Source organism: Pleurodeles waltl, chromosome 6 (genome assembly GCF_031143425.1).
Source record: "Pleurodeles waltl isolate 20211129_DDA chromosome 6, aPleWal1.hap1.20221129, whole genome shotgun sequence".
In the NCBI taxonomy this organism is placed as follows: Eukaryota; Metazoa; Chordata; class Amphibia; order Caudata; family Salamandridae; genus Pleurodeles; species Pleurodeles waltl.
In genome coordinates this window covers 320,864,501-320,889,357 of record NC_090445.1, presented here as the reverse complement: position 1 = coordinate 320,889,357, position 24,857 = coordinate 320,864,501, and the positions used below count along the sequence as shown (strand labels likewise).

Genomic DNA, 24,857 nt, shown 5'->3' with positions numbered 1-24,857 from the left:
TGTGTGTGTGATACGTGCAACAGTAGAGGCCACCTTACCTGCGCTTCTTCCCTCAATCAGCACGTTCTTTCAAGACACTCAAACACCTTGTCACATACCATTCGTCACAGTCTTTAGCAACTCCTGCGCCCAGTCCAACAATCATTATTGGTACTCCCACTCCCATGTCCTCCTTCTCGGATTCTCTCATTACCACCCAGCAAACGTGCTCTTCATCTCTCCATAGCCACCCCCCACCCTGCACATACATTTCATTTGTATTATAGCGCAGGTAGTGGCTGACTTTACTAATGTACTCAGCTATTTACATAAAATACAGATTTGCTCTTTGCAGTAGTCATATAAACCTTCTGCGCTTCTTTATGACACTAAAACTGCCACTAGACAAAAGTCCAATCCTTTTGTAGCAGAAACATAATCACAAGACTTACTTGACTTCTTTATTGCTGCCTAAAAGCTACAGTTGAAATGTGTCAGTTGAAGTATGTGCACTGCTTTGAAGACGCAAGCTGCAACTGCAAGACGACTGGTGGCAAATATATATATATATATATATATATATATATATATATATATATATATATAGAGATCACTTTTATATGTGGGTCTGGTTTTCCTGGGGGCCGATTGCAGCCCCCAGGGAACCACACATGCACTGACAAAAGTCATATATAGATATAGATATATATATTTATATAGATAGATCTATCTATAGATCTATCTATAAATCTATCTATGTAGATGCATTAAAGGGGTTAATAAGGAGCTGATAACGCATAGGAAGGTAATATAAGGTGTTGTTAGATTGTCATTGGAATTATTTCTTTGATATCCTGGCTGTAATGGTTGCAACAGAAAAAGAGACCAGGCTGGCTGATAGAGAATTGATGGATGCCAATGTTGCATTCTGCTGGGCAAGTCATGTTTTTAATATAGCCTTAGAACCCGCCGTAGCGGGCTCTACCGGCTATTAAAGGCCCGCTCCCCGCGTTAAATGCCAGAGCCAAAGGCGAGGGCATTTAACAAGGGAGAGGGACTTTAGTAGTTGGTAGAGCCCGCTACGGCGGGTTCTAAGGCTATTAGAACATTCTGCCACTCAGGGCAGAATGTTCTATTAAAAAAAAAAAAAATCACGGAGCCCGAGGGGATTAAAATCCCCTCGGGCTCCGTGAGGCTTTTTTCACAGCTGCTGCTGTGAACAAAGCGAACATTGGAATGTTGGCGCTGCGGGCTTTTACCGGCCAGTAAAAGCCCGCAGCACTCCATTGTTTTCAATGGAGCTTTCAGCATTCCAATGTTCTAATAATCTGGAAAATATGGCAGTTCTTTCCTGATACAGTACATTGAAAAGAGACATACCTCATAAACTTTAGTTTTTTTTTTTTTATAATTACGAGGAATACATCTCTCTAGGAGTCTTGCTTGGTAATATTTTTATTGTAGCACCAAAGTTGTTTGCAGCTTTTACTGCTTTAGCAACTTCTAGAAGTGAGGTCAGGAGCCAACCAAGGTGGACGAGTCGCCCTGCCTCGTTACTTCTCGCGGAGTTGCTGGGGCGCAACATTAACTAAAAATGAAGTAAGCCTTTCCGAAAAGTAGGATGTTTATCCGGGATTACAATCTTAAATCAATATAATCATGGGCTGCCCAGAAGATGGGCCCAACACATACTTTAAGCCTGTAATGAGCCCAAGGGAAGCAAACAGTAGATAAAAGGTAGCACTTTTGATACAAGTGTACCATCCACTAACTGAGTAAGATTGAAGGTCATCAAAAAGGTAATAATCATTTCTGAAAAATGAATATCTTAATAGCTGTTTGAGAGGAAGTCTCCTGTAATCACTTGGCTGTAAGAAACTTCAAAGCAGTGGTAAAGTCCACAAATAAGTCAATCAAGTGATGGTCAATGTTGATAAATTACAATGGAAACGTTTTGGATTGGCTTCTGTAGGATTATTGCATACTCACCTTAATCAGGAAATAAAAAGTTAGGAATAGATATGTTCCCAAATGCAGCTCCCATTTATCTGAAAGCATGTATGTAGTAGTCACTGTGGTTCTTAAAAGTCAGGAACAGAATATGTAAATGTAAAATATCTGTTGAGACAAAAATGTGCATGCATGGTAAAAAGGTGTGTTCTGCCCTGTATCTTGACTTCTTATTTTAGACCTGGCTTAAAGCTAAGCTACGCATGTGTACAGATACCCATCCTTGACTATGAGAGGTCTTGGACTTGTTCTGTGACCCTAAGAGATTCATCAAGTGTGGCTTCTTTTTTGACAGAGGTCTGTTGCACCCGTCAGTGGACCTAGTATGTAGAGCGTTGATGGCAGTATATTGTGTTAAAAGATCAGAAGTGTGAACAGGCTTTTGTATCAGGGTCATTGAAGTGGTGACCTACTGGTCCACTCATGTATGGTTCTACTTTTGTGCTGTTGTCCAGTTCTTTGTGTCAACATCCCACATGTTAAAGTTGTGGCTGTTTGTCGTCCTTGTGATACATGAATGTTGTGTGTGATTTAAGCCAGAGTAATGGAGGCCAGTGGGATTCATTTTGGGTGTCTCAGACCTCGCCTTGCACAAGATGGAGGGTGAGGATGGTTCTCCCAGAAAATGTAAGTTTATTGCTCATATTCCTCTAGCTATAACCAGGAGACCTAGACACTGAAGTGAGAGAAGTGAAGACTAGGCTCCTTTGATACTCTGTGAAAAATTTTAGTTAGCAAGGAGTTGTTGATTATTCTTTCTGAATTCTGCCATTTGGTGGATAGTAGCAGTGAAGGGCGGGACTGAAGACTCTGCAGTGGAAGGTGAGATCTGCCCTTTTGCCATTACTCCTTCATGTGGGCTGATGTCAGTGAGGTGCAGAAACTTCACACCCTCTTTGTCTATTTTGTAGGGGGTCCAGAATGGAGACAGTACTTCAGTGAGAAGCTTTATTCCACACAAAGGCCGTCTCAGTAGGAGAGCTTGTAAAGGACAATTGAAAGAATAGCAAACTCAAACTGGCTCTAAGGTTTGACAGTGGATCCACATATTCTGTCTGCCAGCTGTGTTTAATAGCTGTATCCAAGGAGCGAGGTCCACCATGTCTTTGGTGGTTGTGCGGTGCCCAGAAGAAGCAGACTTGTTGAGAGTAATTCAGGAGGGCCCTGGTGCCAGAGGGCACCCCAAACTCTCATTTCAGTTCCAGGCATGAACCGCAACTCTGTGTCAGTGTGACTGCTAAAAGCATGTTTGGGGTGATGATAGTGTATCACTGCCATGCCTGTACGGAGTTGCATCTGATGAATTGCTTTTGCGACACTGCGTCCCCTGAATTGCTGAATGACCCCTGCAGGGTGAAATCTGCTGATTTGCTGAACGCCTCATGCCATGCCAGCGTGCCCTGTCGGGGGCTGTGCCTGTTGTCCAGTCGGCCTGGGCTACAACAACTAATTGTGAAGACCACCGTAGGACTGCACCTACCGATGGTCAGGCTGGGGCCACACCATCTCAGTTCTGCCAAACTTCAGGCAGCTGAAATGTGAATGGCTTCCTGCTGAAGACACTACACTTACTGCTGCTGGTGTACTGCAGCTCTGCTATGTGTGAGGCGTGCCTTTGGAGCATCGGACAGCCCTGAAATGATCTTGAAGACTTATCTTGTGAAGAGGTAATACTTCAAAGAGTTGAGACTAAGCTCTTCAATGCATTTGGAGGGACTGAAACAGCACCCAAGCTTGATTCACGCTACTCCTGAAATGCTCCGGGGCATGGGGGAGGTGGAGGAGTGCAGCACTAGGGGAGAGCCTAGGAAAGTGAGGGACAGAATGGAAGCGGTGGGTTCAGGGCCTGCCATCTGTAGCGCCCATCAGAAAAGCACCTGTGTTGGTGAAGGTAAAAGTTTGTTACACATGAGGACATTAGGTTAGTTGTTCCCACTTCCTTTGATCTAATGCATGTGATGGGTACTCAGCTATTCCTTGCCTGGAACCCGTTATTGCGCTTTGACTACTTCAGGTGCCCTGACATAAAAGAAGTTGCACCATGAATTGGAAGGGCGCTATAAGTGATGCTGTCTACCAGAACATATCCACTACAACTGAGTCTGCTAAAATCGAGGGAACCCTGCTGTGAGCTGCAATTAAACAAAATAATAGAATTACTACAATTTCTACAGCCAACACCCCTCTTCCTTATAGACACTTGAAAGTCGGGTTCACCCAAATTTAAGCCTGGATCACTTGAACTGGCACACAAACCTGATCAGCAATCAAAACATCAACGACACAAGGAATGAAAAATGTTACAATGAAACAGCAGAGTTGCCACAGGTTGAACTAACTAGCTAACGAGAAGTTGCAACTGCAACAACTCCTTTCTCAGTTAAATATTTATACTCCATTGTTCTTAGCGTAACATCTGCTGACTTCGGCTCATGGGAGTGTATCGTTCTACCGTTTTGCATTGGTACAGCTCTAAGCTTTTGCTGCTATAAACCCCCTCTTTGAATGGTGCACAGAACATGTAGAGCAATCAATGAATCGAGAACATGGTGGTCACTAGAAGGCTTTTAAAAGGGCAGCCCATGTACTGGGGAAAAGACAAGAGTTTCTGGACAGGAATATTGTAGCCAGTCCTGCATCCTAGGTACTTAGGGCAGACTTATTTACTTATATATAATCGCTTACAACTCTTTTTAATCAAATCAAATCATTAACATTTATAAAGCGCGCTACTCACCCGTGCGGGTCTCAAGGCGCTAGGGGAAAGAGGGGGTTACTGCTGCTCGAAAAGCCAGGTTTTTAGGAGTCTCCGGAAAGCGGAGTGGTCCTGAGTGGTCCTGAGGCTGGTGGGGAGGGAGTTCCAGGTCTTGGACGCCAGGAAGGAGAAAGATCTCCCACCCGCCGTGGAGCGGCGGATGCGAGGGATGAGAGCGAGGCCAGAGGAGCGGAGGAGGCGGGTGGGGACGTAGAAGCTGAGGCGTCGGTTGAGGTATTCCGGTCCCTTGGTGTGGAGGGCTTTGTGTGCGTGGGTGAGAAGTCGAAAGGTGATCCTTTTGCTGACTGGGAGCCAATGCAGGTGTCTCAGGTGTGCGGAGATGTGGCTGTTGCGGGGTACGTCGAGGATGAGGCGGGCCGAGGTGTTTTGAATGCGTTGCAGGCGATTTTGGAGTTTGGCTGTGGTCCCAGCGTAGAGGGTGTTGCCGTAGTCCAGGCGGCTCGTAACGAGGGCGTGGGTCACGGTTTTTCTAGTGTCGGCGGGGATCCAGCGGAAGATCATGCGGAGGGTGAGGAAGCAGGCGGAGGACACGGTGTTGACTTGCTTGGTCATGGTGAGAAGAGGGTCCAAGATGAAGCAGAGGTTGCGGGCGTGGTCTGTGGGGGTCGGTGCGGTGCCGAGGGCCGTGGGCCACCAGGAGTCGTCCCAGGCGGACGGGGTGTTGCCGAGGATGAGGACTTCCGTTTTTTCAGAGTTCAGCTTTAGGCGGCTGAGCCTCATCCAATCTGCGACGTCCTTCATACCCTTTTGTAGGTTGGTCTTGGCGCTGGCGGGGTCCTTGGTGAGGGAGAGTATAAGCTGGGTGTCGTCGGCGTAGGAGGTGATGATGATGTCGTGCTTGCGTACGATGTTGGCGAGGGGGCTCACGTAGACATTGAAGAGTGTCGGGCTGAGTGATGAGCCTTGAGGTACGCCGCAGATGATCTCGGTGGGTTCTGAGCGAAACGGAGGGAGGTAAACTCTTTGGGAACGGTTTGAGAGGAAGGAGGCGATCCAGTCCAGGGCCTGGCCTTGGATCCCGGTGGAGCGGAGGCGGGTGATTAGGGTGCGGTGACAGACGGTGTCGAAGGCAGCCGAGAGGTCGAGGAGAATGAGGGCGACTGTTTCACCGTTGTCCATCAGGGATCTGATGTCGTCTGTGACTGAGATGAGGGCGGTTTCCGTGCTGTGGTTGGTTCGGAATCCGGTTTGTGATGGGTCGAGCAGGTTGTTGTTTTCCAGGAAGGTGGTCAGCTGTTTGTTGACGGTCTTCTCTATTACCTTGGCTGGGAAAGGCAGGAGAGAGATGGGGCGGAAGTTTTTCAGGTCGTTCGGGTCCGCCGTAGGTTTCTTTAGTAGGGCGTTGACTTCGGCGTGTTTCCAGCATTCGGGTAAGGTACCAGAAGAAAAAGAAGAGTTGATGACGGCCTGGAGGTGCGGGCGATGATGTCGTCGGCTTTGTTAAAGATGAAGTGAGGGCAGGGGTCCGAAGGGGCGCCGGAGTGGATAGAGTTCATGGGTTTAAGAGTCATATGTTCCTTCCTTGTATATTGCAAACAGTTCAATAAACGGTTCACATTCACTCTGTTATAGAACTATTTTTTAAAATGCGTTGCGATTCTCCCTGGGAATTAGGTTCATGATGGAGCTAGGCAAGGGGTGCAAACAATCCAAATTGGGTATTCCCCTACTTGGCAAGTGCTCTGTAGAATGCACTGGCTGGGTACGACAGCCAAAATGCTACTCCTATTTTAAAAGTCCTTTAAACCCCTCTTCTTCTAGATCTAGAACGAAACTGTGGCTTTTCCACAGTGCTTGGTTGCCTTAGGTGTTTTAGCATCATTTAAATGCTGAATGGCGAAGATGATGGCTAACAAACAAAATAACATTTCATGTAGATAGCTAGGAGAATTAGGGCGTGGTACCTACTAACTACATATGAGAAATTCATGAAGCAGTAATATTCAAAAGTCTCCAAGTCCACCACCTTAAAACAATCTTTCATTAGTGTTGTGCACCATCCAGTATGTCATTTGGTGCTGAATGCATCTTCTATTTCCCACTGCTAGGGATCATTCGAAGAAACCACCTAATGCATATGTATGCAACATGTCTGAACATGCTGGTACTATTCTTACAGAGTACACAATTCATATCTGGTACACTAGTGGCTGGCTCAAAAACTTCAAGCAACTAAACCTGCCACAACATCATGGCATACAGTGCCCCCAGTTAATGGTCTGGCTTGCCAGCGCAGCTTTTGCTAGACAATTATGAAAGCATCAGTACAGAGGGATTGTCCCCACCTACAAGTTAGGAGACAGGAGTACATGTTTTGATTGGGTTGGAGCTGTGCGTTTCCACAAAAAAGTGCTTGCCCACCACACAGCTGTGATCGTATTGTGTATTTATCCTGCTGCCTGAGCTTGAACTTTCAGGGACACACACAAATAGCATTGTAATGCTATTCAAGTGTGCTAGATAGCTAGATAATTTATAGTGTTTTCTCTGGCAGCAGCACAGATGGGAGGAGCGAACAGCAGTCATTATCACCATGGATGCAACTGTTTTTTGACCTTTTAACCTACACCAATATTACTCTACAGTTGTTTGCCTCCACACAAATACATAATTATTCTCATGCTATTTATTTGTAATGCTTCACATTACCATACACCATTTCTGTGGAGCCAGAACTGAAAACTTGGTGGACATTGGCTTGAAAAGAGTGCAAGCCTGGCTTAGTGTGTTGTTTTGATGCAACAAGAAACACAAATTACCCGCTGAGTGTAGGTCTACACATGAATATAACAACACTGACACCTGGATAGAACCTAAAACCAAAACCGACAAAATATCTAGTCAGATGTAATTGTAAAGTGAACTGTTGATGTTCAATGTCGTCAGTAAGGGATCTATAGCTGTTGTTTTCTTTCTTTAGTATGCTGAAAAACTGTGATGTTCAGTGACCATTCTCGATATTTAAAGCGTGGTTTCAGTCCGAGTGGTGACTCTGCTTCCAAACCTGATGATGAATAATATAATCTGAAGATGTCTGATGTGTTGCAAAACAATGTGGGCTTTTGGTCGTTGGCATCACAAAACAAACAGGCTCTACCTATGGTCAACACCCAAAAGAAGTTATTGAAGGCACTCTTTTGAGCCCAACCACTGGATGGCAGAAGGATGCATAGCATGGGAATCTGGTATACAGGCCATCTACCCACACTGCATTAGTATTACCACTACTAAAATAAAGGCACTAACAACCCTTCCTTGCCTTCTGACACCCAGATGCACGTGGAAGGGAAGATCTGGTTCTTCTTCAAGACATTGGAATGACTAGTTTTCAACAGTCTAATTACATATCTCTGTTCTCATAAAATGCTGAACCAATTACAGCAAGGCTTACGCCACATCACTCAACTGAAACTGCACTCTCCAAAGTGGTAACCTTTATTTCCAGTACCCACCACATCCATCTTTCACCAACCCTTATATTTCTCGGTCTATCAGGAGCATTTGATATGGCAGACCATTGCACACAACACCCTTCCAACCACACATGCTACAAGATGTAGCTTGAGTAAGCACTTCAGCTGCCAACATCGCTAGTAAGTGCTATACAAATGCTACAATTTAATATATGTCACTTTTCTCTCTTCATAACATCAGTTTCTCAAGAACTGCTCTAACTTATTTCTATACACCTTGACTGAGGTGGCATAGGAATCTGACGCATTCCCAGCCTTGTAAATCTGGGAGTGCATCAGATTTCATCAGGTTCCATGGGTGTTGTGTGTAGGAACACCCCAGCAACACCCATGGAACGTCCCTTTCACGCAGTGTTATGTGTGAAAGGGGGCCATATTCACAAGGCCATGAAAAACTAAGCAAGGTCCCGCACTCTGTGCCACTGGAGCATTAAAAGAAATTATGCTGCATTGGTGCAGATGCCCCTAGGGCCTTATAAATGCGGCCCTTCCTAATTATACTCTGCATGTGTGTGCAAAATATGTGTGCACTTTCCTTTCACTGTTTTATAGGTTGCTGATTCCTTTTCTCAATACGATTCCTTTATACACTTCTTGTGATCCATTCTTTGTTACTCATTATGCTCAACTTTTGTGCCAGTGCTATCTTGGGCAGCATTTCTGTTTAAAATATTTGCTTTCCTTCAATAAATAAAACGTTCATTGTTATAGGTCCAGCATAAAAAATAAACCATTATTGTGACTCCTTTACCATGAATCCATAGGCTATCAGGACCAGTTGACTGTGGTTGGCTCTTAATGCTTGTCGGTGGAAGTTTTATCCAATCTCTTAAAAATGAATATGTCTGCTTACCATTACTGGATTTTTTATTGTTTTAGTGTCAATGTATTTATTAAAATGTATGCTAACATTTGTTTGGGATTTTTCTTGTGCTTTGTTTTGATTTTATTAGTGTTCTGGTACTGCATAAACGCTTTACACATTGCCTCTAATATACGTCTGCTCTGTATCATAGTTACCAGGGGTTGAACTCAGGATTATTTAGTCACGTAAGTGGTTCACCCTGGCAAGGGTTGTAATTATTCTTTGAGATGAGTATTCACCCACCTCAAATAATATTCCAATTTCTTGTATCTACACTTATAAGTTCACCTGGATGTGCCATAATTCATTGAGGGTTTCACTCAAAACTAAATCGGTCTATAGGAAAATCAGACTAACTCCAACAAGCTTGGGACTCACTCTGCCCACAAACCTCTTGGCCATGGTTAGTCAGGAACTCTCTAAATGTCCTAGATTGCTGGTCTCTGTTTAAGTTAATTTAAAGACCCATCTCAAACTTTGCGTTTCTGTGGACAGCCCAATATATAATGGCAGTTGGCACAGGATGTCACTCTAATCAGGTGGTCACTACCCCACATTTGTCTAATAAGAATCATATTGAAGCCATCGGCATCACAGTAAGTTGGTTTCTGTCAACCTCTCAATAATCTTTTGCCTCGCCCTGCTTCCTCTCCCACCCAAATTCATAACTGGCAAAAACACATGTGAGGGATACTTGAGTAAGATTTTATTTTCAAAAGTAAAAATCATACTCACAAAGGAGGTTGAAAAGTGCATAGTGTACATGGTGAACAGGAGCATTCAGTCTAGCAGCCACAGTCTATAGGAGTAGTGAATCTACTATAATGCTTGAGGGATAACTGATTGAGCCAACCAACCCACCATTTTTGTGCAGGAGTCTGTAACAAAACTGGCACAATGACTTTCCCAAACATTAAAACATTGCAAACAATATTTTACGCTACATTCAGACCCCAGCTCCACAACGAAGTGCAATTGGCAGCTTGAAAATTGAGGAGGCGAAACAGAAAGCAACATGCTTGGTAACACTAGCCACAGCCACTCTGACCAAGATGGAGAAGAGAACACAGTTCAGGTCATAGAACCAGCCGCTTCATGGAATTCTGGATGCCAGATTCCTCAAGTGCTACCTGGGGTCTTAAAATACACATGAGCGCGTAGGGCCGTTGGAAGACAACAACAGGCGTAAAAGGGTGAACTGAAAATATAAATGGGATGGGATCCCTCCAGGGACACGTTACCTGAGGCGAAGGGAGGTGGGGTGGGAGAGGGTTGTGGTCAGTTTTCCTCAACAAATTGAAAATGTCAGAATGTTCTAAAAATGGGTTCTGTCCTTTCACATTGTCACAAATTCGAAGATCCTAAAGGTGTGATTTTCTTCAGTTACTTACACACATTGGTATATAAAAAATATACATATCTACATACATACAGAAGATGTCAACAAAGAGATAGGGGAGGCGTTTGGGAAGCTGGGAGGGCAAAGAGTATATACAGCATCTCTAGTTGGTATGTTCTGGTTTCCTCTTATCCCTGTTCACGACAAGCTTAAAAGCACAGACTCAGCCGTAGATTGGAAGAGAAGCTCTTCAGACTCTGGGTTCGGAAAGAGAGTGATGGAGTTGCTGAAGGAGTCTGACACTTCCTGTGTCAGCTGCTGCATAGGCAACATCTGCTCCACCTGCCAGAAAAAAAGCAGAAATGTGTTAAGAGAAGCAGAGGTTTTAACAATAGTTAGTTCAATGAAGAGATCTCCATTGGTAGCAGAAGTGGTGTGTGCTTACTGGAGATGTCATGCCAGGACAAAGACCGGAACAAGGCCATCTAATATTATAAAACAGCAATAAATGCTTGATTACTACCAGCAAGCTTCATTACTCAGATTCCATGTTCCTCGTAAAAACATCCACTCCAATTAATATGTAAAGATTATGATGTTAACACAGCTCCTGATATATCCATCCTCCTTCCCCTACCAACCATCCCCCTCAGTTGAACCTCCTGAAATTAGTAAGGGAGGGAGGGCAGTAACGAAAGAACTGAGATGTGAAACATGGAATTGGAGTAATGAAGATTACCACTAAGTAATCCAAGCATTACCTCGTCATCCATATTCCTCATCCTATTCCTCACTAATGCAGACATACCTAAGCATATTGTCCTTGGAAAGTGAACATTAATCAACATACAATTAATGCTCTACATAAATTTGAAACAACATGAACCAGCGGTGGCTCGTATTGCGCAGCAGTGGCGGGGTGAGAACACACACACACCAATCCACATGCACACACACACCCATTCACAAGCGTGCACACATACACCCACCATTCAAAAGCATATATGCAGGCAGTCATCCATTTACACATGCGCACATACAGATACGTTTATACATACCCACATGCATTCAACATTCATTAAGGACTTACTTGCTGCGGAGACACTGGGTGGCGGAAAGTAGAAGCACAAGCCTCGGTTGTTTTTCTATAGGCTTCAGTTAAGGAAGGGACAGAAGGAAGATCCTGCCGCCTATTGTCACTGGCTGAGCTTGTCATGTGGCAGCCAATTAAAGGAGGACCTTTCTTACCTTGTCACAGAGTGAGATGGGGGTCAGTGAGAGCTGCTGACCCCACTCTGTGACGAGACTCACAGATGACGAGCCAGCAGTGAGCATTCTATGGCTTAAAACTGAATGTACACATGTCTAGGTTCATCAGTGGTGCTCCCCCTTGTCATGAGGGGGAAGCTCACAGAAGACTTTGTCGGGCTCAGGAGATAATGCCCTTCAGGCTGCGAATTCTTAGACCAGCAAATGTCTGTGCAGGTAGCCAGGCACTTCCGCATTTAGCACATGTACACCGCCTGGCTGCCTGACCCAAACATGAAGAGTGCCTGTCAGGCTGACCTTTGCGCAGCCTGGCAGACACTTTTGGTGCATTGGAAAAAGGTGGAGGGGTTGGGTCCCTCCTCTCTAAACAACAGGCTGCAGCTGCCTAAACCTATGTCAAAAAGCAAGATTAAATTAAGGTATATATTTCCATTCAAAAACCTTTATACCGAATTCAGATCCTTGGCTTAATTTTTCCTGTTGTACTTCACAAACGTACAAGTGTATGCCTATATTGCTTTAGCACAAATGTCTGCAATAGAAACGTAAAAGTAACAATATATGTTCTGGAGCACAAAGGACAAGAGATAGATTCTTTGCTGAACACCTATACTGTATATAAAGAAGCCTAGTGATAAAAACTATAACACTTTCTAGCAGACTCCTTCCTTGAAGGTAGGGTGGAACTGGATACAGCAAGAGAAAGATCTAAGGAGCATATTTACAAGAAACTGGTGCATGAGTGCTGATGCAGCATTTTTCTTTTGTCGCCGCCCTTCCCCACCCAACGACACCATGGGTGCGCCGTATTTACAATACGGTGCACCATGGCGGTTGTTAGGACAGTAGCATCAGAATTTTTGATGCTATTGTAGCACCGTCAAAAATATTGACGGTAGTGCAGCAAAGTGCAAGGAGGCCGATAGGTTTCTATGAGTGCATCATTTTAACACCTACTTTGAGCAGGCATTAAAAATGACGCCAAAAATGTTGCTGTGAAATCTTGTAGATTTGCCATTTTTGCGGGCCCCCCAAGAATACATTATGCCTGGAGCAAGAGTAAAGTGGCGCAAGGGGGTGCAAAGTGGCACAATGCAAGCGCATCAAAAAACCCCTCCTAAAGCCACATTAGCGTAAAAGAAATTGATGCTAATGTGACGCAGGTAAGCGCTAGGGGTTTGTAAACATGCCCCTCAGTTACTCTGTCCCTTCTTGTCAACTTCAAAATGGCTAGCCGGAACCGCTGGGTTGATAAGAAAGCTAGAACTGATGGAGGATTCAATGGACGTGAATCTAGATAAAGCAACCAAACCTGATTCACTAGTCTTTCTGCTAGAAGAGAAAAACACTACCTTTTGATTTGGACAAACTAATATTGCATCTGCTTATTCTCTCTTGATTTTCTAAATTGCTTGAGGAACCACAGGGATAAGGAGGGAAGGCATACCAAAGGGACTTGGGTCACTTGCTTGTTAAGGAATGCAGTTCAATCACCAATAAATGAACCTGGAGATGAGGTCAGAAACCAGAACGTGCGGGTGATCTGCAAGGAAATCTACTGTTGACTCCTAAATCTCCTTCAAATTTCCTGACGTATGTGAGTTGTCAACCTGAGATTTTTAGAGGAAGAATTAAAGTATATGTTCTTTCCCTTGAATATGAATCATGTTGAGAGAAAGAACTATCCTTTCTGCCAAACATGAAATATTCCAAGGTGCCTTGTTCATGGATTAGGACCCTGTCTCAAACTGCCTGTTCAGGTAAGACACTGTTATATAATTGTCTGCATCCTGAACCTCCTTTCTCAGCTCTGTAAAACCTTCCAAACTGTCATCAGTTTTCTCCAGTTTGAAGAATGACTCTTCTCCTAAAATAGCCAACCACCCTGAACCATCTTTGAGTCCAAACCCGCTGGCATCTGTGGTTAATATGTATGGGGACTGGGGATTTATAAGAACTCCCTTGTCTATAATCCGCTAATTTGACCACCATAGTAGTTGTTCCTTTACAGTCCTCGAGACAGAAATTATATCCTTGAAATAATGGCCTCCAGTGTTGTAATGTCAAATGAAACTATGGTCCCATGTGTACATGATAAAGTGATATGCTTGCTAAAAGAAAAAGGAATATCAATTACAGCCTACAGCTGGAGCTGATATCCTACAGTTCTTCTCCAGCATTACACAAGGGATCATGACCTGTCATTTTGCCTTGGATTTAAAGCCATTCCCAGAATGGTGCTTGGTTAATCTGTAATAAAGGACTCAGGGGGTCATTCTGACCCTGGCGGCCGGTGACCGCCAGGGTCACCGACCACGGGAGCACCGCCAACAGGCTGGCGGTGCTCCTGAGGGCATTCTGACCGCGGCAGTTCAGCCGCGGTCAGAAAGGGTAAACCGGCGGTCTCCCGCCGGTTTACCACTGCCCTACAGAATCCTCCATGGCTGCGGAGCGCGCTCCGCAGCCATGGGGATTCTGACACCCCCTACTGCCATCCTGTTCCTGGCAGGTCTCCCGCCAGGAACAGGATGGCGGTAGGGGGTGCCGCGGGGCCCCTGGGGGCCCCTGCAGTGCCCATGCCCATGGCATGGGCACTGCAGGGGCCCCCGTAAGAGGGCCCCGCAAAGTATTTCAGTGTCTGCTAAGCAGACACTGAAATACGCGACGGGTGCAACTGCACCCGTCGCACCCCTGCAACTACGCCGGCTCAATTCTGAGCCGGCGTCCTCGTTGCAGGGGCATTTCCTCTGGGCCGGCGGGCGGTCTTTTGGAGAGCGCCCGCCGGCCCAGAGGAAATGTCTGAATGGCCGCCGCGGTCTTTTGACCGCGGTGCGGTCATTCAGCGGCGGTACCTTGGCGGACGGTCAAAATGACCCCCTTAGTCTCTGAATCACTTTTGACTTCCTGTTTGGCGAAAGGCTCACTTTACATAAATCTGTTTGAAACCATGTGTCTAGGTAAATCAGGTTCTTGAATGGGCACTAAAGGAGTAACTTCTAAATGTTGAGTTGAAACAAAGCTTTGAGATTTGTTTAGGTTTTTTAATGTTCTCCGCTAATGTTAACCATGAGTGGAGACAATCAATAGGTCGGCTAGATAAGGATTGATCTGAATCCTCTGTTCATGCAGGATCACCATTACTGGATCCAAACTTTTGGTGAAGACTGTGAGAAGATTTGAAGCTACATGGTAATACCTGGTAATGCCAATTATTTCCTCCTATTGCAAACCTAGGTCAATATGAAGGGGGTCATTCTGACCCTGGCGGCCGGTGACCGCCAGGGTCACCGACCACGGGAGCACCGCCAACAGGCTGGCGGTGCTCCCGAGGGCATTCTGACCGCGGCGGTTCAGCCGCGGTCAGAAAGGGTAAACCGGCGGTCTCCCACCGGTTTACCACTGCCCTACAGAATCCTCCATGGCTGCGGAGCGCGCTCCGCAGCCATGGAGATTCTGACACCCCCTACCGCCATCCTGTTCCTGGCGGGTCTCCCGCCAGGAACAGGATGGCGGTAGGGGGTGCCGCGGGGCCCCTGGGGGCCCCTGCAGTGCCCATGCCCATGGCATGGGCACTGCAGGGGCCCCCGTAAGAGGGCCCCGCAAAGTATTTCAGTGTCTGCTAAGCAGACACTGAAATACGCGACGGGTGCAACTGCACCCGTCGCACCCCTGCAACTACGCCGGCTCAATTCTGAGCCGGCGTCCTCGTTGCAGGGGCATTTCCTCTGGGCCGGCGGGCGCTCTTTTGGAGGGCGCCCGCCGGCCCAGAGGAAATGTCTGAATGGCCGCCGCGGTCTTTTGACCGCGGTGCGGTCATTCAGCGGCGGTACCTTGGCGGACGGTGACCCCCGAAGTTTCTTTCATATTGGCAAATGTAGATAGGCTTGATGCAGATCTGTTGATGCCAACAAAATCTTCCTCTGTTCCCAAAGGAATTACCATATGCAGTGTACTCCTCTTGAAACGCATTTAGGTCTTTCAAGACAATCAGACGATCACCTCCTGATTTTTTTTTTTTTTTTTAGCAACTCTAATGTATACCACCTCTGACTTTGACAGCACACACAGACTAGAATTTGTGTCCATCTGAATCAACACATTCTTTTGTAAGGCCTTATTCTTTTGGGTGTTCTTCAACACAAGAGTTGGTAGGAAGCAAACTTATGGAGTATGACCATGAATCTATAAGGAATATCAAAATGGTTACTTACGAGTAGGAATAGTTTCACAGCCTGAAGAGTTTTCTGGATTCACATGCTGTGCATCATTCCCTAGTGGTTGGTCTGGAATTGTCTTTGTTTTTTTCCCCCTTCTCCTGGGTGTCGTTGATCATCATTTGGTGTTATGTCCGTATCCGTATGAGGACATACGGCACCCTGGATGTTCCTGTGCATGGTAGTCACCTTCGGATTCTTTTTCCATTTGCCTTTGTTTTATCGCTTACATTTTTGACCTCTTACCCCACCTGTTTGTTGTGTTCTGTTTTCTGGGGAGGTGAGTGGGTTGCATGTGAATCCAGAAAACTCTTCAGGCTGCAAAACTACTCCTACTGGTAAGTAACCATTTTGTTTTGCAGCATGAATCCTTTTCTGGATTCACATGCTGTGCATCAGATTGTTTAGCAGTTTCTCCCATTTATTTGGGTTGGTCTGGTTGAAAAGATGAACTTGCAAACAGGTGTTGCAGTACTTTTTGTCCCACCTGTGCTTCTTTATGCATTTGGATGTCCACACAATAATGTTTTGTGAATGTGTGAGGAGATGCCCATGTTGCTGCTGTGCAAATGGTGTCTATGTGCACATTAGCTATGAATGCCAGGGATGCACCTTTTTTCCTTGTTGAGTGTGCCTGTAGGCATTGTGGCTGTTGTTCGCCTGCTGCTGCATTGCATGTTTGAATTGTCTCCACAATCTATTATGCAATGGTCCCCTTTGTGACAAGGTTCCCTTTGTTGCCTTTAGCATACGCAACAAATAATTGATTACCCTTGCGGAGTTGCTTGGTTTCTTCCAAGTAGTATACTACTGCCCTTCTTACGTCCAATGTATGCGTTTTTTTCTCCATTTCACTTTGTGGGTTTTTTAAGAAAACGGGTAACTGTATGGTTTGATTTATGTGGAATTTTGTGACCACCTTTGGTAGGAACTGCAGGTCTGTTCTGAGAACTACCTTGTCCTTGTGGATTTGCATGTATGGTTCTTCTATTGTTAAGGCTTGGATCTCACTTACTCTTCGTAGCGATGTGATCACAATTAGGAAGGCTGTTTTCAGTGTGAGAAATTTTAAATGAGTCTTGTGCACGGGTTCAAATGGTTTTGTCATGATTTGTGTTAGTACTGTATCAACATTGGGGCTGGTGTCTTTGTTGGTGGGGCAATTATTATTCATCCTTCCAGGAACCTTTTTATTATGGGTGCTGTGAAGAAACTTCTGCATAATGTCCCTCTGGTGTAGGCCACGATTTCTGCCAGGTGTACCTTGAGTAAAGAGTAATTGCTTCCATTGTCCAATAAGTGTGTGAGATAGGTTATTACGGTCTCCTGTTTAGTTATTGTTGTTGTGTATTGTACCCTGTGCACCATGGGAGATATTGTTTCCATTTTGATGCATAGCATTTTCTTCTTGTTGGTTTTCTTGCTTCCTTTAATATCTCCATGGTTCTCTTTGGTAGGTTTATGTGTCCGAATTCTATGTATTCAGGCGCCATGCTGTTAGATTGAAAGTTGTTGGTTCTGGGTGGAATACTTTGCCCATCTGCATTGTGAATAGGTATTGATCTTTTATTTTTATAAACTGTTCCCTGGAAAGTTGGAGTAGGTCTGAGTACCATGCTTGTCTGGCCCATTGTGGGACTATGAGGATGAGATTTGTTTCTGGCCTCCTGGCCTTCTCCAGTACCTTTGGAATTAAGAGAATTGGTGGAATGGCGTAGGAGTAATGTCCCTGACAAGTTTAGTGACAGGGCATTCTCTTCTGATTAGTGGTGTGGAAACCTGGAGGCGAACCATTGGCATTTTCTGTTCTCTGCTGATGCGAACAGGTCAATTGTTGGTGGGCCCCAGATTTTGAAAATTCTTCTTAGGCTCCTTTGCTTTAACTCCCATTCATGTGTGTTGCTGTTTTGCCTGCTTAGTTTGTCCACTTCTCTGTTGTCCTTTCCTGGTAGGTATATACCTTTAGGTATCTCCCATTTCCATATTTTTGGGCTTATCGGCTTAGGGTGAATGATTTTGTGCCCCCTTGTTTGTTCAGATAGAACACTGTTGTTGTGTTTTCTGTCTCTATTAGTACCGATTTTCCCACTATTTGCGATTGTAATGCCTTCAGGGCTAGAAACACAGTCTTCAGCTCTAGAAAATTGATGTGTTTGACTGCATCTTGTTTGTTCCATAGACCTTGTATCTTTAGGCTGTCTGTGTGTGCTCCCCACCCCTTGTGGGATGCATCCGTGGTGATGGTCACTGAGGGACTTGTTGTGTTGAAGGGCCTTCCTTTCTTTATTTGCTTAGATGCTGTTAGACCGGACAGCATTAGGGTGGTCATCCCTGTAGGAAAGTACCCTCTTTTTGGCATGGTTACCCCCATTTATTGCCTGATGTCAGTGTATTTGACTGTGTACACTGGGATCCTGCTAACCAGGACCCTACTGATTATGCTCTCTCTTCTCTAAATTCTGTCACTGCATACTGGTAACCCAGCATTTAACCCACAATGGGCATACTGGTGCCCCCTTATAAGTCCCTAGTATATGGTACCTAGGTACCCAGGGCATTGGGGTTCCAGGGGATCCCTATGGGCTGCAGCATGTCTTTTACCACCCATAGGGAGACCATGCAAAGGCTTCTACAGGACTGCCATTGCAGCCTGTGTGAAAAGGTTCATGTACCCTTTCATTGCCATTTACACTGCACCAGGTCACTTATAAGTTACACCTTTAGCAGGCCCTTCAACCCTGAGGGCAGGGTGCAGAGTACCTGTGTGTGAGGGGGCCCCTGCACTAGCAGAGATGCCCCCAGGTCCTACAGGACCATTTCCCCAGACTTTGTGAGTACGGGGACGCCATTTTACACGTTTACTGGACATAGGTTGCTACCTATGTCAAGCTACATAATGGTAACTCCGAACATAGGCATGTTTGGTATCAAACATGCTGGAATCATACCCCAATGCTTTTGCAAGCATTAATTCTATGATTCCATGTGGAGCCCCAGTATTGCAATTCCAGCCTTCTGAGGTTTTCCAGGCAGCCCCAGCTGCTGCCACCTCTCAGACAGGTTTCTGCCCTCCTTTTGCTTGAGCAGCTCAAACCCAGGAAGGCAGAACAAAGGATTTCCTTTGGGAGAGGGGTGTTACGCATTCTCCTTTCGGAAATAGGTGTTACAGGCCTGGGAGGGGTAGCCTCCACAAGCTACTGGAAATGCTTTGAAGGGCACATTTGGTGCCTTCCTTGCATAACCCAGTCTACACCGGTTCAGGGACCCCTAGTCCCTGCTCTGGCGCGAAACTGGACAAAGGAAAATGGAGTGACCATTCCCCTGTCCATCACCACCCCAGGGGTGGTGCTCCGAGCTCCTCCAAAGGGTCCCTGGGTTTTGCCATCTTGGATTCCAAACTGGCAGGGCACTCTGGGAGCATCTGAGTGGCCAGTGCCAGCAGGTGACGCAGAGCCCTCCCGTGATAGGTGCTACTTGTGTAGCTGACCTATCCCCCCCTCTCAGGGGTATTTAGGGTCTCTCGCTTGGGTGTTTCTTTAGATTCAGACTGCAAGACTCCAGCAGGAATCCTCTGCATTCTTTACTTCACTTTCTTACCAAAGAAACTGCATCTGGACCCTCCAGAACTCTACAAACTGCAACCAAATAGTTTATTCCAAATGGTAAGACTTTGAATTGCAATTGCACTCCTTCTAGTGTGAATCTGAGATTTTTTGTTTGCTTGATTGTAGGAAGCTGGCCTGGTGTATGGTGGGTACCTATGGGACTTACGCCTTATACCAGGTCCAGGTATCCCCTCTTAGTAAAGTGTAGGCAGTGTCTAGAAGGCAGGCTCTCTAGACGTAGCTGTGGGTGAGCAGCCAAGGCTTATCTAGGAGACTTGTAAAGCTCATGCAATACCATTGTAGTCACACAGCACTTACACACATGAAAGAAAACACTCAGTTGTACAAAAATAAAGGTACTTTATTTTTGGCACAAATCACCACAAAACACTAGACAGGTGACCCACCCTTAGGAGGTAAGTAATACACTAAATATATACACTAGCAATCAGAAATAGGCATAGAAAATGTTAGAAAATAGTGCAAACTGTAACAACAAATAGGGACTCTAGGGGGAGCACAAACCATATACTAAAAAATGGAATGCAAACAAGGTATCACCACTTAGGTAAGTAAAATGTGTTGAGGGGAGCTGGGGGTATTAAAAAACTACAAAGGTAAGTAACACAGTACCCCCAGTGACCAGCAATGCAGGAGTAAAACACTGGATTTTCCCCAAACCACCCAAAAGGAGGAAAAGAAGAAAAAGAAGCCATCCAGAGAAGACTGCAAGAAAACAAACAGTGGATTCCTGAAGGAAGAAGACCTGTGGATACAAGGGACCAAGTCCAAGAGTAACAGTGGAGTCAAGGAGGAGTAGGAGGTACTACCCACCCAGCTGTGGATGCAGGAGTTGGTTGACGAAGAGTTTCAGATGGGTGCAGAAGATGTCCCACATCCTAAGGAAGATTGCAGAAGGTGTCAGAGCAGGATTGCCACCAACAAGCCTTGCCAAAGGCAAGCTCAAGGTTAGTGAAAAAGAGGTGCTGGCGGGGACCAGTAAGGCCCAGGAGAACTCACCCCAGGAGGGGAGTCACAGAAGACCCTCAGCATCGCAGAGAGTCCACAGGAGCAGAGGCAGCACGCACAGGAGTCAAACTGGACGGGGACACAGGAGTCACAGAAGAAGCCCATGCAGCACTACAAAAGACGATCCCAAGCCACAGGAGAACCATGCAGGAGGCTGGGATTTGCAGGAAGGAGTACTGGGGGCTGGAGCTGCACGTAGCCAGAAGATCCCTTTGAGGAGATGCATGTTTTTCCACATTGTAAACTCTGCTTGTTTTCGTATTATTTCTTACCGAAGAGATTAGACATATCACCGAACAGTTAGTCAGTCAGCATGATAAGAATGTACTGGATTTCTGTTTTTCGTGCAAGCAGGGAATGGTTTGGCCTTTGGAGAAATGCCTTGGGATGTTGGCCAATTCTCAACGCGTTCCTTTCAAAGCTTACCTAAACTAGCCAGCATGTTTTTATATTTCCTTCTTAGGGGAGGGTTTTTTCTAGAAATCCCTTTGGTTCTTTAAGATATAAAAAGAGGTGGCCCTGCTCAGTAGCGGTGGAATGCCTACGGTTGCAGGGGAGTGACTCCTTTACTCCAAGGGAGATTCCTTCTTCTTCTTGTGCAGGCTGAAGAGTTGCAGTCTTCTGAGGATGCACGGCGAGGAAACTGTTGCAAGGCTGGCAGGAACTTTGGATACAATGTTGCAGAAGTCTTCCTCGAGGATCTGCACCTTGTCGGTTCCTGGTGGGTTTACTTGCAATTCCGGAGGCCAGAAGTTGAAGCAGAGGTTGCAGAGGAGACCTGCTGGAATCTTGAAAACCGAATCTGAGGACCCACCCAAGAGAGAGACCTTAAATAGCCCTGAAAGGGGGACTGGTCACCTAACCAGGTAAGCACCTATCAGGAGGGGGCTCTGATATCATCTGCCTGGCCTCGCCACTCAGATGCTCCCAGAGTTCCTTGCCAACCTTAGAATCAAGATGGTAGAACCCAGGGATCCTCTGGAGTGCCACTGAACCAGTGTGGACTGGTTTATGCACAGAGGGCACCAAATGTGCCCTTCAAAGCAAAACCAGTGGCTTGGGGGAAGCTACCCTTCCCAAGTCAGTCACACCTATTTCCAAAGGTAGAGGGTGTAACACCCCTCTCCCAAAGTAAATCCTTTGTTCTGCCGTCCTGGGCTTGAGGAGATCAAGCAGCACGAGGGCAGAAACTTGTCTAAGAGATGGCAGCAGCTGGGGCTGCCTGGAAAACCCTGGAAGACTGGTGGTAGCAATGCTGGGGGTCCTCTAAGGAGCCCCCAGAGTGCATGGAATCATACAACCAATACTTGCAAAAGTATTGGGTATGATTCCAGCATGTTTGATACCAAACATGCCCAGGTTCGGAGTTACCATTATGTAGCTGGACATAGGTAGTAACCTATGTCCAGTACACATATAAAATGGCGTCCCCGCACTCACGGAGTCCAGTAAAATGGGGCTTAAGTTCATGGGGGCACCCCTGCTAGTGTAGGGGTGCCCTCACACACAGGTACCTGCACCCTGCCCTCTGGGCTGAGAGGCCGTACCACAGGGGTGACTTACAGTGAACAGGTCCAGTGACCTGTATTGAAACCGGGTGCATGCACCCGGTTCACGCAGACTGCAATGGCAGGCCTGCAGAACCCTTTGAATGGGCTCCCTATGGGTAGCAGAATAACTGCTGCAGTCCATAGGAATCTCCTGGAACCCCAATGCCCTGGGTACCTAGGTAACTTTACTAGGGACTTACTTGGGGGCACCAGTATGCCGATTGTGGAAATAAAAAGTTACCAGCAACCAAATTTAGAGGAGAGAGCACAGTCACTGGGGTCCTGGTTAGCAGGATCCCAGTGAACACAGTCAAACACACTGATAAACAGGCCAAAAGTCTGGGTAACCAAGCTAGAAAGAGGCAACTTTCCTGCATTTATATGTTGGTATGTGTAGATAGACACCCTGAAGGTCTATGGTTGCCATGTGATCTCCTTTTTTCTGGCATGGTATGATCTTTTTAAGTGCTGTCATCCTGAAATGCTGTGTGCAGATGAATTTGTTTATGAATATGAGATCTAATATTGGTCTTAGTGAAAGGTCCTGTTTTGGCACCAAAAAGTAGGGTGAGTAATTCCCTTTGTTTAACTTGTTTATTGCAACTTTATCTATTGCTTCTTTTAGCAAGAGTTCTTTTACTTCCTTTTTCAGGAGAGTGAGCTCTATTGAGTGATACCCCTTCTTCCTTGGTGGGTTTATTGGTGGTGTCTTTGTTAGTTCTGTACAGTAGCCATGGTGTACCACCTCTAGTATCCAATTGTCTATGGTAATTGTTTCCCACTGTTGTGGGTACTGCGCTATTCTTCCCCCTATTGGTTGGTGTGTTAGGGCTTGTGGACACTTGCATGTCATTTGGTTGTTCCCCCTCCCATGGGGGTTTGATACCTTGCTCTTCCTCTACCCCGAAAGGACTGTCTGGCTGGGTGTTGCCATTGTTGGCATCCAGTCTGTTGGTTACCCTGTGATGTATTTCCTGTGTTGACTGTTGTTGTTGTTGCTGCCCGAAGGTAAAGGTTCCCCTTCCTGTGGGTCTTCTGATGTTGCTTCCTCTCCTGGAGCTTCCTCTGAACTGTAATACCCCCATTGCCTTGGCTGTTTCATTGTCATCCTTGATCTGTTGCAAGGACTTGTCCATGTCTTGTCCAAACAAGCTGTCTCCATTGAACGGTCTGTTAATTATGGAGGTTTGTACCTCTGGTTTTAAGCCGGATATCCTGAGCCATGTGTGCCTTCTCAGAGTTGTTCCTGTGCACACCTGCCTGCTTGCAGTGTCTGCGGAATCTAGGGCGAATTTCAAACGTGCATTTGCGATATTCTTTCCTTCTTGTATCACGGTTTTTGCCCTCTTTTTATCTGTCTCGGGGAGCTTCTTCATGAGCTTCGTCCCACTGTTGATGACCGAATCTGTTGAGGAGTGTGTTGGAGTTGGCTATGCGCCACTGTGTTGCAGCGAATCTGTCAATCTTTCTCCCCACCATGTCCAGTCCTTTGCCCTCTCTCTCAGGAGGGGAGGGGCTGTGGATGAGTGTTCATTGTTCCTCCTTCTTGCAGTGGATACTATGATGGAGTCCGCCACTGCATTACCTTGTATGGTTTGTATTTCTTTTCCACCCTGGGTGTGACCACTTTGGCTGCTGCTTGATCTTTGAAGGCTTCCCTACCTTTAGCCAGTATACTTGGTAGTACGGGAAGAAATAGGTTCCCCTTGCTTGTTGTTATTAGTGTTTATAAGAGGTAGCACGAGTCCCCTTTTTCTTCCTCAAGTGGTACCCCACAGGTGTCTGCTGCCCTCTTCTCCAGGCTCCTGTAGCATGTGATGTCATCAGAGGGTGAAGGTTTCAAGGGATAGCTGTTGATCTCCTCTTCGGGGCTGCCAGTTTCGAGGTCCTGCAAGCCTTCCTCAAAACTTCCCACTGCCAGTTCCTCCTCAGGGTAGTAGAAAGCCTCCTCAACCTCCTCTTCATTTGGCTCAGGTGTTGTCGGGGCTTCGATGGCAGCTTCTTCCTCTTCCGCTTCTGTGGAGGTCTTTGATGGTCTCGTGGGATTCGATACTGTTTCATCGCGTCTTCAAATTATTTTTTCTTTGTACGAGTGCTGCCATTTCAGCCTCCAGACAACGTGTTTTCTTCTCCACGTCCAACGCCTTTTCGGCGTCTCGTTCCGCTGAAGTGTTTCTTTCTGGCATGTGTTCCCCCATTAACCTCGGGGTCTCTTTCCCTGATGTCTTTGGCACCTCCTTCCCTGATAGTTTTGGGATGTCCTTCACCGACTGTGGTCTCGACAGTTTCGGCGGTCGGTCCTCTTCGGTATCCCTGGTGTGGGATCTGTGGGGCTCTTTTGTTACTGGCTGACCCTCAATGGTCCTTTTCTTTGATGTCGGGGCTGCCTTGAGGTATTGCCTCTCAGGTGCTTTTCTCCCCGATGTCTTTGGGGGTCTGTCTATTTTTTTCTTGTTTCTTTGCGACGTCTCTTACCGTCTTCTTTTTGGGAAGTCTTTCCTCTGGGGTTCCTTCGAGGAATTAGACGTCCGACCATCCGTGGGTGGATTCTGGACCTCCCACTTGATCTTCCTTGTCTCTGAAAAGTCCAAATCCCTTCAGCGACTCCTGTTGTTTTTGGCTCTGTATCGCGGTGTGGTGTTCCTCGCTCTGTTTCGGCGTGCTTTTGAGCATCTTTGGAAAGAATGCTGCACATGCTTCACAGTTCTCGTCTCTGTGATCCGTTGTGGTGGCAGTTTGGGCAGAGTT

The 24,857-nt window shown here is 46.2% G+C and overlaps 1 protein-coding gene across 1 annotated transcript in view; it reads right to left on the bottom strand.

Annotated features, from left to right (window-relative positions):
* Window positions 1-9,787: 9,787 nt before the first annotated feature.
* The window catches only part of LOC138299673 (interferon regulatory factor 9-like), a 183,053-nt gene continuing 167,983 nt past the window's right edge, over window positions 9,788-24,857 (bottom strand). The window contains exon 9 of the mRNA XM_069238145.1: window positions 9,788-10,784. Coding sequence (XP_069094246.1) covers window positions 10,641-10,784 — 144 coding nt within the window. The 3' untranslated portion in view covers window positions 9,788-10,640. The remainder of the gene's footprint in view (window positions 10,785-24,857) is intronic.